We start from the raw sequence: 15,014 nt of genomic DNA on the forward strand, positions 1-15,014 counted from the left end.
GGTGCCTACAAGAGAGATATCACATCCCTCCCTCACATACCAGCAGCCCAATCTCCCGAAAGCAATGGCAGGGATTTCCTTCCCTTAGTACGGGGCTATTGTGTCAGCTTACTTTCTTTAAACCTGCTTCAGAACTGCCCTGCTGTGAGCTTCTGTAGCCCGGTTCTTGGGTTTTCCCAGCAGGACATACACCTACAAGTTTGGGGCCAAGGAGAAGCAAGTCCAGCCCTGCATAGTGGAGGACAAGGGAGGTGCACTCTGGGGTTAATCTCAGGTAGCATTAGACACGTAGAGCCCGAGCTATCTGCACTAAGCTACCTTTACAGTCAGCAGAGAGAAGCAGGGATTTTGAGGATGTGATACATTTCCTACAGAAGATGATGAAAACAGGTCAGATGATTCATGCCCCAGGAATGCCTGTTTCCCTCTGTTGTCTGTGAAGGCAGCTGAGGGGATGAGCGCAGCTGAATCCTGCCCTCTAACACTACCTCTTCCCTCCTCCAGCCAGCAGAGATCCAAGTCCGAGATGTTGTCCCGTAAGAGTTTCTCTGTGGGAGTGCCGGCCGTCTCTATGGACGAGCTGGCAGCCTTTGCAGAGTCCTACAGCCAGCGGACCCGGCGGGCAGACAGCCAGGATACTCGACGTTTCGAGCGGTCAGAGTCGCATGGTGGCCGCAGTGGGGGGCTGCCCCACCAGGATAGCTCCATGGAGGAGTACTACACCAAGCGTAGCAGAGGGAACCGAGAGCCGCTGACGGACTCGGATCGAGGCTGGTCGTACAGCCCACCCCGGAGACGGGCCCATGAGGAGAAGCACCTGCCCAGGCTGGTGAGCCGGACGCCCGGAGGGAGCCAGAAATACGATCACTCCTACCTCAGCAGCGTCTTGGAGAGGAAATCCCGGAGCTATGATGAGAGTGGTGACCTCAGTGAAACCCCATCAAAGCTGAGCTCGCAGCCCAGTCAGAGAGGAGGGGGAACATATTATGCCTGGTCACCACCCTCTACCTACAAAGCCGAGAAGTCACAGCAGCAGCCGCAGCAGCCGCCACCACCGCCTCAGCAGGAGGAAGAGGAGGACACCTTGCCCCCGTACAGCGAGAGGGAGCTGAGCCGAGGCCCGTCGTACAGGGCCAGGGAGCAGGCCTACCTCAACGCCTCTGACAAGAAAAGGAAAAAGGACCCCAAGAAAACAGTGAGGCCATGTCTGGTGTTCCTGATCCAAACGGGCTGAGTGGGGACCCACCAGGCAGGAGTTACTAACCAGAGTTTAGGGGCAGGGGGGCTCTCCGGGAGGGTAGAGCCTGGAGTCTGAGTGTGGGGAACCCCAGCTAAGGGGGGTCGCTGTGGGAAGAGGGCAGTCATTGTGGGTGTAGGAGGCCAGAAAGGGAAATAGCTCCTACACAGGACTCCATGATGGAGGGGAGAGGCAGATATGCCTGGGCCTGGGGAGGTAAGGGATGTTTTTGGCATCTGTTGCCTGGTGATCCAAGGAAGTGGGAGTTTATCTAGGGTTTAGGAGGATCATGGTAGGGAAGGGAACTTACCCAGGGTTTTACAGAAATTACAGGGCATTGCTTTGGCCTTGGTCCTTGTTAAGGAAGGGTTGAGAGGTTCTGTTTTGGACTGGGACAGGGCTAGTAGCAAGGCATGGTGTAAGAGAACTCGGGTCTTTCTGAAAGGGGTGAGATGACAGACTCCCGTGGGTACATGCCCATGGGCATGTGTACGGGCCACGCAGGCCAAAGGCGTTCCTCGCACAGGATACCAGCAAGTGCGAAACATTCTGCCGCAGTCTAGTGAGGACTGATGAGTTCATGGTTGCTGGGGAAGGGGAGCTGGCTGAAGTCTGTTCCATGTGGGGGAGACCTTGTCGCTAGAGCAGCTTGGCTGTTAGGCCTGAGCTTAAGTGGCATGTGTGAGAGAGGAAAGGGGTGTGAGCGGACAAGGCTATTGCTGTTTGGTTGTGTCTCTGTCAAAGCTACATCTGCCTCTTTGTGCGTTCCATGGGTGCTTTCCTGTTGACATTTCTCTCTTTCCTCCCAGAACGATTTCCCAACGAGGATGTCCCTCGTGGTTTAAAGTGGTTGTGGACATATCATGTTGATGGGCTGGATACCGTGAGGTGACTGCGGTGGAAAAGATACAGAGCAACAAGCAAGAGAGGCCTCCGTGAACCTTGGCAACCACTAGCCATGGACTCTTTGTTTCAATTGTTTGTTTCATCAGGGGAGCAGAGGCTTTCATAAGAGACAGACTCCCATGAACAGCACTCAATCTCAGAGGCTCTGGGAGTCTGCCAGGAAAATGAGGCCAGGGCTCTCTTTGGCACCCTGCTTTCCACTGCCGTCCATTCTGCACTGGAAGGCAGCCACGTCCCTACTGTCGCTGCAGCCCTGAACTACAAGCAAGACTGCCTTTGTGCCTCTTGCCCTGTCTGATGTGCAGAGAGAGGCCTGTGTGCCTACCTGTCGCTCTCTCTGTCTCCTCAGTTCTCTGTTTGGATTAAATATTGTCTCCATACTTAAATACTTAGCGCCTTTTCTGTATCATCCCCATGCTGGGAGGAGACCTTGTTCTTACAGCTGCGGACTGCCTCCAGCTGATCGGGCCCTAAATCGTGAAAGAAAATCTACACCTTTTCAGACACTATAGAAAAGGACTGATGAGGTGTTACTTTGGCAAGGGCTGAACAGAGAGAGAGAGAAAGACAATTATGGGCTGGTTTATTCAATATATTTAGTTTTGTTCATTGTGTGATGAGAGTTGCAGGTGAGATTGATGTATTGTTTTGAAAGTGGATCAAAGTAGCTTTTATTGTGATGAGAGCATGATGTGTTTTTTCCCCCATCCCCAACTGTGATTTGTTTTGATACAGTTGCATTTTCTTGCAGCTGAGCTGTGACCCTGTAGAGCTTCAAGCTGGCATATCTACTCCACCATATCGTAAGCAGTGCTCTAGCCTTGCTGGCGCTCTGCTTCCAGCACCACCAGACAACTCTGCCTAGTGAGTGGCCTTTTTGTTTTAAAGAAGCAAAAAGGGGAAAGTCTCAGTGAGAGGGCAGCTGCAGATCTTCATTCTGTGCTACTGGTATTACTCCTTTCTGGTTGTTGTTCCCAGACATTGAAGAGAGCCGTAACAGCAATGGAAAAAGAATTAACACTGTGGATGAACACGAGCTTTGAAAGTCACCTTTTTCACTTACAACCATTCCATTCACTTCAGTTGTGACATGGTTTTAGTGGCTGTTGTCTCAGGAACAGCTGAATTTAGAAGCGAGTGCTTCACACCATCTGGAAGCCTGACATTCTGGTTTTCATAGGGTATAATGCAGTCATTTCTTTAATTTTTAGCTGCTAAAATTGTAACGTGAAGGAAGATTATGGGAATGTTTTAAGGTCCAGCTTCTTGATCCCTATTATGCCTAGAAACAACTTAGTGCCCTATTATGTTATGGACATTGTCAGCCTCTGAAATGCCATCTCTGTTGTTCCTCTGGAAATGTCTGGCCTCAGGTGCTCACTCTGGCAATACTGTTTTGAACATGAGATTTATTAACATCACTGCAGTTCTCCATAAAAATGGCAGATTCATTTCTGTATTACTCCTTTTCCATATTTTCCAGTTCAGCAGGAATCGTCAGGGGAGAGGAAGGATAATCTCCATAGATTTGACAACAGTGCAGTTTTCATGCTAGAAGGTGAATTGATGAAAGGATGGCTTTCTTCTCCTCTTCTCTAGTGATGAATGTAGTTTTGGAAATCCCAGTCCTGGGTCTTCTTGGCCAGAGAAGGATTAGCCTGCAGGGGCATACAATCACAGAGTCACAGAATGGTTTGGGCAGGAAGGGACCTTTAAAGGTCATCTGGTTCCAACCCCCTGCCATGGGCAGGGACACCTTCCACTAGATCAGGTTGCTCAAAGCCCCAGCCAGCCTGACCTCGAACACTTCCAATGATGGGACATCTGTGACTTCTCTGGACAACCTCTTCCAGTGTCTCACCACCCTCTTCGTAAAGAATTTCTTCCTTATGTCTAATCTAAATCTACCCTCTTTCAGTTTAAAACCGTTGCCCCTGATAAAAAGTCTCCGTCTTTCTTATAATCCCCCTTTAAGTACTGAAAGGCTGCAATAAGGTCTCCCTGGAGCCTTCTCATCTCCAAGCTGACCAACCCCAACTCTCTCAGCCTTTCTTCACAGGAGATGTGCTCCAGCCCTCTGACCATTTTCATGGCCCTTCTCTGGACTCCAACAGGTCCATGTCTTTCTTGTGCTGGGGACCCCAGAGCTGGATGCAGCACTCCAGGTGGGGTCTCACAAGAGTGGAGTAGAGGGGCAGAATCGCCTCCCTGAACCTGCTGGTCACGCTGCTTTTGATGCAGCCCAGGATATGGTTGGCTTTCTGGGCTGCGAGCGCATGTTGCTGGGTTGTGTCCAATCTTTCATCTACCACTATCCCCAAGTCCTCTGCAGGGCTGCTCTCAATCCCTTCATCCCCCAGCCTGTACTGATACTGGGGATTGCCCCGACTCAGGTGCAGGACCTTGTGCTTGGCCTTGTTGAACCTCACGAGGTTCACATGGGCCCACTCCTCAAGCCTGTCAGGGTCCTTCTGGATGGCATCCCTTCCCTCTAGCAAATCAGCTGCACTGCTCAGCTTGGTGTCATCCTCAAACTTGCTGAGGGTGCACTCAGTCCCACTGTCTGCTATTAATAAAGATTGAACAGTACTGGTCCCCGTACAGACCCCTGAGGGGACACCACTTGTTACTGATCTCGATTTGGACATTGAGCCATTGACTGCAACTCTTTGTGTGCGGCCCTCCAGCCACCTCCTTATCCATCGAATAGTTCATCCATCAAACCCGTATCTCTCCAATTCAGAGACAAGGATGTTGGCTGGGACCACGTCAAAGGCCTTACAGAAGTCAAGGTAGATGACATCAGTTGCTCTTCCCCTTATCCACCAATGCAGTCCCTCCATCATAGAAGGCCTCTAGATAGTCAGGCACAATTTGCCCTTTGTGAAGCCATGCTGGCTGTCTCTAATCCACCCTGCTGTCCATATTGCCTGGACATCATAGCTTCCAGGAGGATCTGTTCCCTGATCTTACTGGGCACAGAGGTTAGGCTGACTGGTCGGTAGTTCCAGGGTCCTCCTTTTTAGCTTTTTTAAAAGCGGGTGTGATGTTTCCCGTTTTCCCATTACTGGGGACTTCGCCTGACTGCCATGACTTTTCAGACAGGGAGAGCGGCTTAGCAACTACATTTGCCAGCTATATGCCAACTACATCTACTTGTGTTATGGCTGGAGAGACTACATTTAAAATATTTTCATCTTTTCTCATTTTTAATGTATGTTCCTAGGAAAATCACAGCACAGTTAACAAGAGGTAGGCAGGTGGTTGCCGCCTGAGGTCTCCATGGCCTTGAGAAGTCTACAGAGCTACACTACATGTTATTTTAAATTAAACATTTTATCCCTGACATATGACAATACTAGGAGCAAGAAATGTTGATGTTTTGTTAGGCTGAAAACCTTGGGAACCCCTATGCAATGAATTTCAAGGGAGTTTAGCCTGCTATCTTTTCCATCAGACACCCAGCAGACCCAGGAAACACTTTACATAGAAAGTTGAAAGTGCATCTGCAACAATGACTATGTCAGAAAGGGGCCAAAACAGCAATTTAACAGTCTCTGAATACCTGTATCTTTTAAATCCTACCGAAAGCCAGAGCGTTGCAATCTCCTTATTTCAGTTATGTCTGTCCCTTGTCTCAGTCACCATAGTTTATTTGATCAAGCCCTCAGGAATGAGTTGTATGTATTAAAAATACAAGCCTTCCCCTCATTTATTTGAATCAGTTTTGTTTGCTTGCTGCTGGTACTTTAGGACGCTTGTACACTCTGCGTAGGAAGTTGCCATTTATGTATCTAGCTTATAAATAAGTAGTTGCAAGGTCTTAATTCCCTGAAGTCAGATCTGGGCAGCACCCATCAATTGGCTCCGCCTTTGCTCTAAAATTTTAGATTTCATCTCTCTCCATACAAATCTGAAGGAATTTTCAGTTACTGATAGTGCCTGTCCTCAGGCCATCTTTATTTTTCCCCTTAGAAATGTGTCTGCAGCAGCACCGAATGAACCAGATCAAAAAGTGAGGGGTGATGCAGAGTAGGGCTTCCATCTCTGCAGCTGCACAGCCCTAATGACCCGTAGCTCTTGCAACAGAGAGGAGCAGGGAGCCAGAGGCTGATGGAGAGGCTGCGAGGAGCCTCTTGTTTCAGAAAAGAAGCAATGGTTTGTGTCCACGCCATCTCTCAGAATACCTGCAGAATGCTGGCACTGGAAAATAATGAGCCTGATCATTATGGGGTCTCAACTTATAAATTTTCCAGTGATCAATTTTTATTGCTGGCATAAAATTAAAATCCTTTTCATACAGGATATGGATATCTGGGTTATGTCAAGGACAAGGATGGTTTCGTGGCCTTAAAATGAAGCATCACAACAGTGACTTGCTAAGAAGACAACCGAGATGATGAGTGAATCCTGTAAAAAAAAAAAAAAAAAGCCCTTAGAGCAACAGCAGGATCAAGCATCAGCAGTAAACTTGGCTGTGCTGTGAAAAATGTGATCTGGGCTACTTAAAAAAGTTTTGACATAATGGAATGAGAAAATAAATACCAGTGGCAATGACTTCTCAACAATCCCATTATTCCATTGAAGTACCCTGTAAAAATTCCAGGGTGTGGCTTCAGTGTGAATATCCTCAGACCACTCCATTTCCACTGAAATGGAAAATTAACAAAACTAGCACTTTGAATACTTAGAAATTTTGAGAAACTCCAACATATATCACCTGAGACAGGCAGCCAGAATTGTTCAGGTCTTTGTGCTGGCATATAATGCAGGGGACTGGAACTGTAAGCATCCTAGTCTTTGTTGCTGTTATTAGGCCAGAGATGGCCATCGGCAGCGTGCCCCAGGCCCACCTCACCTTCCCTGCAGCCAGCATCGGCAGCTGCGTGTGCCGAGTTTCCCCGAGAGGTCCCAGCTCCTGCTGCGAGGTCTGGGTCCCTCTGTAGCTCACTGAATGGTGGTTTTCATTCTGGCTCGTGACTCTGGGTGCCTGCCGCCCGTGGATCAGCAGTGGCACTGCTTTCCTGACCTTTTCCAACAAGCCCCCTCCAGGTGGGCAATACCAGTTCACCTGTAACAGAAATAAGACAGATGGTTTTGCAGTCACCAAAGGCACTCTGACATGCCAGTCCTCTCCAGAGTCACCTGAAACCGGACAGAGAACTTTGTGGGAGGGAGTAGCAAAGAAAGTATCGGGCATTGTAAGATGGAACTGGCCTTTTGCAGGGAGGAGAGAAGGGGCATTCTCAGAACGTTTTTTTCAGGGGGTTTCAGGAGAGTTAACCACATGGATGCCACCACTGGGGTGTGACCAGCTTCCTCCAGTAACAGTGATCCGACATTGCGCGGAAGGGCTTTGCTTGGCCAAGTTGCCAGCCCAGCTCCAGGTTGTCTTGAGCAAATTAACTGCTAACTCCCCATATACTCGAAGAGGACTATGTCTCTTTTGACCCAAGGTCCCTCCCAAAGCTCCTTCTCTGAAGAGATGCAGGACAGCCCCTGTACAAATACAGATCCCTGAGAAGGAGCAATCACAAAACATTTCACAAGTCAAACCCAACCGCAGACTGTTGCAGGTACATAAACACACCACCACTGTGTTTATCATGCCTGGGCTATTCTGAAAATAAATTTAATGTTGTGCAGAGTGTTTTGCTGAGAAGGCCCTTGGAGCTATCTTCCATTTTCTCCAGGGAGCTTTCACACAGGGTTGTGGGTGAGGATCTGTTCTGCATCACCAAGTACAGGGTTTGGGACATGTGGAAACAGAAGCCAAAGGGGCTTTAGCTCATTTCTTGACTGGGTCCAGGAGCAAAGAGACCTTTGGCATAAGCCAGATGCTGCAGACCTGACCATATGGCTCTCCATCGGGCTATACTGGCCATACGTGCTTTCTACAACAGCTGTGAGATGGAAACCACCCTCGTCGTCACTTGGGGCTCCTAAAGCCCCTTCTCCATTGCCTAGGAGATCAGAACAGAGATCCATTATGTAATGTGACAGGACGGCTATCATTTTGATATGATCTTTAAAATGCTAGGTGGATTGCCAGCATTAGAAACAGGAAATCTTAAGAATAAAGTAAGTTAATACTAAAGGAATGAATCTGCCATGATTCCCATATGAATTCTCTTGTGACCTTTACGATTGCTTTTTGACATTCACCCCTGCCTGCACGGGGGCCTTTGCCAGGAGAGACCTTCACCTCCTCTCCCTTTCTGCCTGTCGTTTTTTGTCATGCTTGTAATCCCTCTCTGACCCCGCTGCTTTCCTTGGCTATTTCCAGTTAACCTTCAGCGTTGCACCTAGGGATTCCAGTCAATTTAGATGTAGAGTGAGTGGCATTTTGTAAAAAGACACTTTTACCCCCTATAAAAGCAAAAAATGACAGAATACACAAAACAAAACCCCAAGCCCTCCAGATACTCTCTCAAGCCCAAGCAGGGATGTTACTGGAAGCGTTTTAAAAATGAGAGCTGAACATAATTTCAAAACGAGTTAAGTATTGTTTTCAGCCCCAGGGCAGCTGCTGTCAGAGCTCTGAAGTGCAAACAACAGACGGAAATGCATTCGGTTTTCATTGTCCTTGGTGAGAGCAGTGGCAGAGAGAAGCAGCATTCCATGAGCCGTAGAAAGCAAAGGGGATTCCAAGATGCTATTAGTTACATTCGAGTTTAAAAGCATGAATTAAAAGTTGACGGGCTCATTTTAAAAGCTAAATTCAGGTTGTAACCTCTAATGCCTGGTGGTGGCTCTCCACCACACCTGCTCACTCTGTATAGGAAAACGTATTTTTTTCTGCAAAGCCTCTACTAGTGCTCCGAGAACAACGTGCCCTCGGTGCCCCAAGCACCAAAATGAACTCGGAGGTGAAAGGAGCCCCTTGTGCGTCCCTGTCCCAGCCAAACGGCCCGCAGAGCACCAGCACCGTCCCCACCGTGCATCCCCACAGGCTCGCCTTTAGGTCTGTTTGTACAAGCTACAGTCTGGAGACTCGGGGGGGTGGGAGCCAGGTGCTCGCTGACTTTTCATAGGCCCTGTCACAGCCCCAGCCCAGGGGTACGGTCCTCTTGCTGTTTATCAATGAGCTGTTTTGGTTTTTTTTTTTCTGTTGCTGTTGCTCACCTGCAGCAGCCGTTTTCCCCCCATTATGCAGTGAGTGACTGGCTTTCTTTGCTGTACTCGGCTGTTGTTATTTTACTTAAATTGCCCTTCTCCCCGGTAATGAAGTTATTTTCAAGATGGGGGGAGAAGGACATAACAATACTCTGTATAATGAAAATACACCACTTTTATAGCTTTTTGGGACACACCCTCATCCCCAATTACCAAGCATTATATGTTTGCCATGCTTGCAGTTTCAAAGTTGTCGCTTTTGAGTTGTCACCATGGAGAATAAAAGCAGGAAAAGCTACCGCCAATCTGCCTTTTTATTATCCTGCGGGCAAACAATTTGCCCACTTTTTGCTAAGAAATGAGCAGTATAGACGAGTCATTTTCAACTCTTTTTTGATTAATGGATGATAAACCAAACATTTTCCAGTGGAGCAGCAGACCCCTTCATAAATTTCATACCTAGCGCGCAGGATAACGTATACGAGCACGTTCTGCCCAGCCTCCTTTCACGCCAGAAATCCCTAGCAGAACCCCATGGAGCCACACTACTTCACAGAAAGGAGAAACTCTCCCTTGGTTTTGCAGACCTAAGAACTTTTTCCCTGTGGATTTTATTGGGAAACTTTATCTTTTTTCTACAGACACGTTCTTTCCTATTGGCAGTTTGACCCCTTTGTGCTTATGTCTGCAGTACTCTGATGTTTTTCCTCTCTCGCAAACAAGTAACTTCATTCAGATCCTGTCTCCCTGTTGTAAGTAATGGATGCAGACTCTCACGCTGTTTGCAGACGTAACCCAAACAGCACGTACAGGTTCAGAGCCGTATCACAGAATTCATATCCGCTGGGGATTACCAGCCGCCGGGTGCGGGAGACGCGCACGCAGCTCCCGGCTCTGGCCTGGCTCTCCCTGGGCGAGGCGCGCCATCCCTGGGCTCCCCAGCTTGCGCCCTGCGGAAGGGGGGCAGCCAGGGCCACCCGCCTCCGAGGGCGATGCTGCCAGGCCCCGGCCAGCTCAGCCCCGCTCCGCACGCCTCTCCCCGATGCCGGGCTGCATCACGGCTCCACTCCAATTTTCTGCCTCTGCAGCGAACTCCCTCCCCAGCTTTTTTATCCTTGGCAAATACGGATCCAGACACAAGCGTTACAACGCAGGCTCGGTCCTTCGTGCCCTGCCAAGCCAGGGCCCTGGGCCAAAACCGCCATGTAGGCAAGCGTCCTCCTCCGAGCCCCACCGCGCTCCTCAGCTCGGAACAAGCGCTGAGGGGAAGCCCCCCAGGTAACCCGAAACGGTACCCCCCCCCCCCCGCCCCCCCCCCCGTGCTGGGGAGAGGAGCGGGGGCAGTCGACTCGGCTCCTGCTCGGCCCGAAGGAGCGCACAGCCCCGGCCGGGCCCCCCATCGCCATTAACCGCCCCCTCCGGGCTGGGGGCGCGGCCCGGGCAGCCCCGCTGCGCCCGCGCCGCCGGTGGGGGCGCCCCCTGGCGGCCGGCCCCGACGCCGGGCCGTAACGGCCGCTCCCGCCCCAGGCGGCGGCCGGAGGTCTGGGGAACGGCTGGCCCAACGGAGCGTGCAGCGGTAAAGATCTCTGATCTCAACGCTTGCCTCTGAAAATCGCCATTAATCCTTTTTTTTTTTTTTTTTTTTGCATTTGTGAAGGTGCTCGGTGTTTGTTTGGGCCTCTTTATTCCTCCTCCTTCCCTCAAAGACACCCCCCCCCCCAAATGGAGAAACTTATAAGGAGGAGGAAAGGTGCCCATGCCTTGAAGACAAACGTGGGTGAGGGAGCCATGGCAGCAGGAACACCGAGCAGCCACCCAGCTCCCTGGGAAGTCACTCTGGGCTGGGGAAACGTTTATGCCAGCGAGGCAGAAGCCAGAGGCGGCCCTGCAGCTCCCAGAGTAACTTCGGGTTACCCCTCACACAGGTAAGGCCCTTCTGTGTCCAGGCCCAGAGCTCTTGGCTGTAGGTACAGGTTTGTGATTCAGGGCTGTTTCTGAATCAGAGAAATGAGCCTGAAAAAAATTGCCTAAAGTGGCACAGGACCACTTATTCCAGGAGGTGCAGGGCTTTCAGTTAGTCCTTGTGGTGGGGTGGAAATTCTGTCTGGTTTTATTTCAAGTTTGTTTCCATCAGCCCCTCTAGAGCAGGTGTTGGTGATTTTCATGTCCCAGTTATCACATCTTCTCTTTGAGCAACAGCTTAGTCAGCACACTTGTCTCTGAATAGGTACTCCAGGGTAGTGAGAGTCTGAGCTCCAACTGGATGCATTTTACACTCAAGAGCCCACTAAACAATTAATTTATTTAGACTCTTAAAGTTCCCTGCTTCCTTGCAAAGCTAGAATGTGTGTTTCTACAGGCCTCGGTCCTGCTCACCTTGGAACTGCAAGTTTTGGCGAGGACTTTAACCTCCAGTAAGGTAGAGATCGGGTAAAACTTTATCATAAAAAGCTAAAGGCGTTACCTCTTACAGATACACTGCCGTGTCCTGCCTAAGGACCACTGCATCTATTTGTCAGCACTAAATCTGCGTACAATCACAGAAAAGACACTTGCCCATGCACGTGGCATCCCTCCCCGACTGGAGGATGTAGGGCTAAGTATGGTTTAAGTAAGTCAGCCAAAAGAGAACTGCCCGGGGGCCTCTGGCACTGCGGGATTGTGCCCCATTGGGGAGGGCGTAGCCCAGCCTGCCTCGCTGCTGCTGGCCATAGGCTCCCCTTAGGGAGCAGCCCCTGCCAGCATCCCCAACAAGGGGAACTGGAACCCCTCTCTCATCTTCAGATCAGTGAGATTCTGCAAGAAGGGTGAGGTTACTAAAATGAAGACTACTTTAGCTATATAAGCTCTTCCTGGATTTCTCTTTCAAGTTTTTGGCAATCTTAGACTTTGAAGGGTAGGCCTGCACAGTCAAAGTTTGAGGAATACCTGCCTAAAATGCAGATCCTACAAATCTTTATGTGTGGACTTGGCTACTATTACTGAGTGTGTGCAGAAAGGATGTGTGGGCCTGGTACCTGGAACATTTTTCTTTAGAACTCGGAGCCCCGGCACATTGAGCTGAAACCAATAGCACAGACAAGCGCTCAGGATTTCTGAGAAAGTAAAACTACTCAAATTAGCAAAAACACAGTCTGCACGCATCCCAGCGTGGCTGATTTACAGAGACCACGCTGTGCACCCCGGGCAGCCAGAACTGACTGATGCAGCTCGGAACCTGCATCTTTGCTGAACTGAGCTGCCAAGACCAAGAGGAGAGCACCTGGTCCCACGCACAAATAGGCCTTCACCTAACGACGGCAGTGACAGAGCGTGCGTGGGTAGCAGACTCGGAGCCTAAGGTACGCTTTAAGCAGCACTGGGGGAGCGAAATGTGGTTTGTTTGTTGGGTTTTTAAAAATAGAAATATATATTTATATATATAGCAATTTTTCTTTTCATTTCTGAGAAGAGAGATCTAAGGCTGCCTTCTGTTCTGGCCGGTATGGTGCCTGAGTGGAAAATTTCACTCCCTGGTTTCAGTAAGATGCAACTTAGGCTGGTTCTTGCAAATAGTTGTAAAAGGAAAGTTACTGCAGCAGAGCTCTGTGATCAAGAGGTCTCCATAGACAGACTGTCATCCTGATGAGAGATGCTTCTTAATTAAGCAAAGATGCCGCATTGTAGCTGCAACAATTCCCAAGTATCCCAACCTCCCTCATCGTATCAATGAGTCTGGAGTTACAGAGCTCCCAACAACAAGGGGTTTTAGAGAATTTCAAACGAATTATAAGTCTAAAAGTTCAATGCTCAAGCATGTGCAGCATGCAGAGAACACATTTCAAAATGTGTTTGAAAAGCATTCACACGCTTTTGTACTACTGCAAAGATCTTTGAAAGGAAGAGTGTGGGTAGCATCCCAAGTATCGCTGGGGAGACCTGAGATCCATGCACTTCTGTGAAAAGCTCAACTTTACTTGCAGGCAAATCAATTAAGAAGCAGCCCTTGCAGCTAAGCTTAACTGAGTTCCTCTTTGAGCACCTCAATTACACTGATTTCATGATTAAACTTGTTCTGATTAATGGGAAAAACAGAAAGAATCCTTGGTCAAAATATTGGACAAGCTGTTTAAGCTAATGAGGGAGGACACTGGTGTTTGTGAAGGAGCTGATGATAGTGAGAGCTTGGAGGAGAAAAGGAAAACAGCTGCCTTCAGATAAGCACTAAATTCAAGCACAGGAGCAAAATGGAAGGGAGCATGCTGGTGTGCTTCAACACATCAAGTGGCAACACAGAAATGCTGCATGAATACTGATCATCTGACTCAGCTGATTAGTACCCTTAGGTTGTGTCTATACCAGGGTGTAATATAGCCCCAGGGAGCGAACCTGGATGCCCAGTCCCTGATCATCTACTCTACATAATGTATTAGTGGACTATGTTCTATACTATATTCTGGAGTGAAGTTGTTTGCAGTAGCCCACACGCAGTAACTAACTGCTCCTGAAGGACCACCAGTCGAAGAAGGCTGTCCACTAGGGTACGCTGCAGGAGCCACACGTCTAGGACACCAGGGCACAGGCCCACCAAAACCAACACGTGGTCTGGGCCACGTCTAGCTAGATGGCAACCTGGCGTTTTTGGAAGGAGTTCACCTGGGCTAATACCACTTGGCTTCTGTGCCACTGGCACCTTTTACTGTGCAGATGTCACCGTTCTGTTCACTGCATTGCTTTGCTCCTTCTGCAAATGAACACGATAGGCTGGTATGCCAGCTCTAAGGCAAGAGACGTGTTTTCAGCCAGTTTATGGGGGAGAACTACCGTTCAGAATAAATACATATTTTGGTAACAGTATGTGTGGCAAGGGCACTGCAGAAATGAATTGTAGTGTCCATTGTACTGTGGCAATGGGGGTATGCGTCTTCCTGATGGGGCTGGGGGAATGCAGAAACAATAAAGGCAATGTGTCAGGCTTTGCCAGGTCTAGTCTTCCCTAGAAACATTAAAGAAAAAAAAAAAGAGAAGTAATAAGCATCTTAAATGATGTGTTTCTTGGGAACTAACAGCAATACTGGCCATGTTATTTATTTCCTTTTTGGCCTGTCTGTTCTTCTCTGACACAAAGACGCTCAGTTTTATGTACCCTGCTCCTTGTGAGGCTGTGGTCTAGACTGGACTGATGCAGTTTAAAATTAACTCTCCAAAGTCTGTCATTTAAAAAACACGGATCATCTTATGGATCTGACTTGGGGCACAGCCATGTGAACAGTTAATCAGCACAGCTGTTTTAATTCAGGCTCTAGGGGGGAAGGTGGGAGTAGAGACCAAATGACTTAAACCAGATCTACTGCCAATGGAGCACGAAGCTGTGCCCCCTGTGATAGCAGCTGGTGGCTAAGGGAGGTATGGCTGTATCCACCTTACTCAGCCAGTAACTCCAGTCACATTCCTTCCGTTCACAGCTTGCTTGTTTCCTTGGGATCCTGTGCAATTCAAGCTGGATGTTCTCTTTGCCCTTAGTGATAACCCCCGTTTGGGAGCTCATCTCTGTGGGAAAGCTCATTGTTAGCATTAGGCCTATATGCGGTGCTGAAAATAAAAATTCTAAAGCACAACAGATTTGATCACTTCATTTTCTTGCCTAAAGCATACTGTGATTTCTTCCCCTGTTTGGCTCCGTGGGTGGAACAGGCATTTCAGTATACACTGCCACGTTCATTACAGGGAGTTCTTCCGTGCTAGAGATATTAACATCTTTGTTATTACTGCCAGT

General features: G+C 48.9%; 1 protein-coding gene across 10 annotated transcripts in view; it reads left to right on the plus strand.

Moving 5' to 3' along the window:
• The window catches only part of ILDR2 (immunoglobulin like domain containing receptor 2), a 45,539-nt gene extending 35,975 nt beyond the window's left edge, over positions 1 to 9,564 (plus strand). For all 10 annotated transcript variants that reach the window (XM_087757215.1, XM_087757219.1, XM_087757216.1 and 7 more), the window contains 2 exons: positions 505 to 1,195; positions 2,047 to 9,564. In XM_087757215.1, coding sequence (XP_087613341.1) covers positions 505 to 1,195; positions 2,047 to 2,082 — 727 coding nt within the window. In that variant the 3' untranslated portion in view covers positions 2,083 to 9,564. The remainder of the gene's footprint in view (positions 1 to 504; positions 1,196 to 2,046) is intronic.
• The last annotated feature ends 5,450 nt before the right edge of the window (positions 9,565 to 15,014 follow it).

Source organism: Nipponia nippon, unplaced genomic scaffold (assembly GCF_047370975.1).
Source record: "Nipponia nippon isolate SJK-2023a ecotype South Korea unplaced genomic scaffold, ASM4737097v1 scaffold_2, whole genome shotgun sequence".
Taxonomy (NCBI): Eukaryota; Metazoa; Chordata; class Aves; order Pelecaniformes; family Threskiornithidae; genus Nipponia; species Nipponia nippon.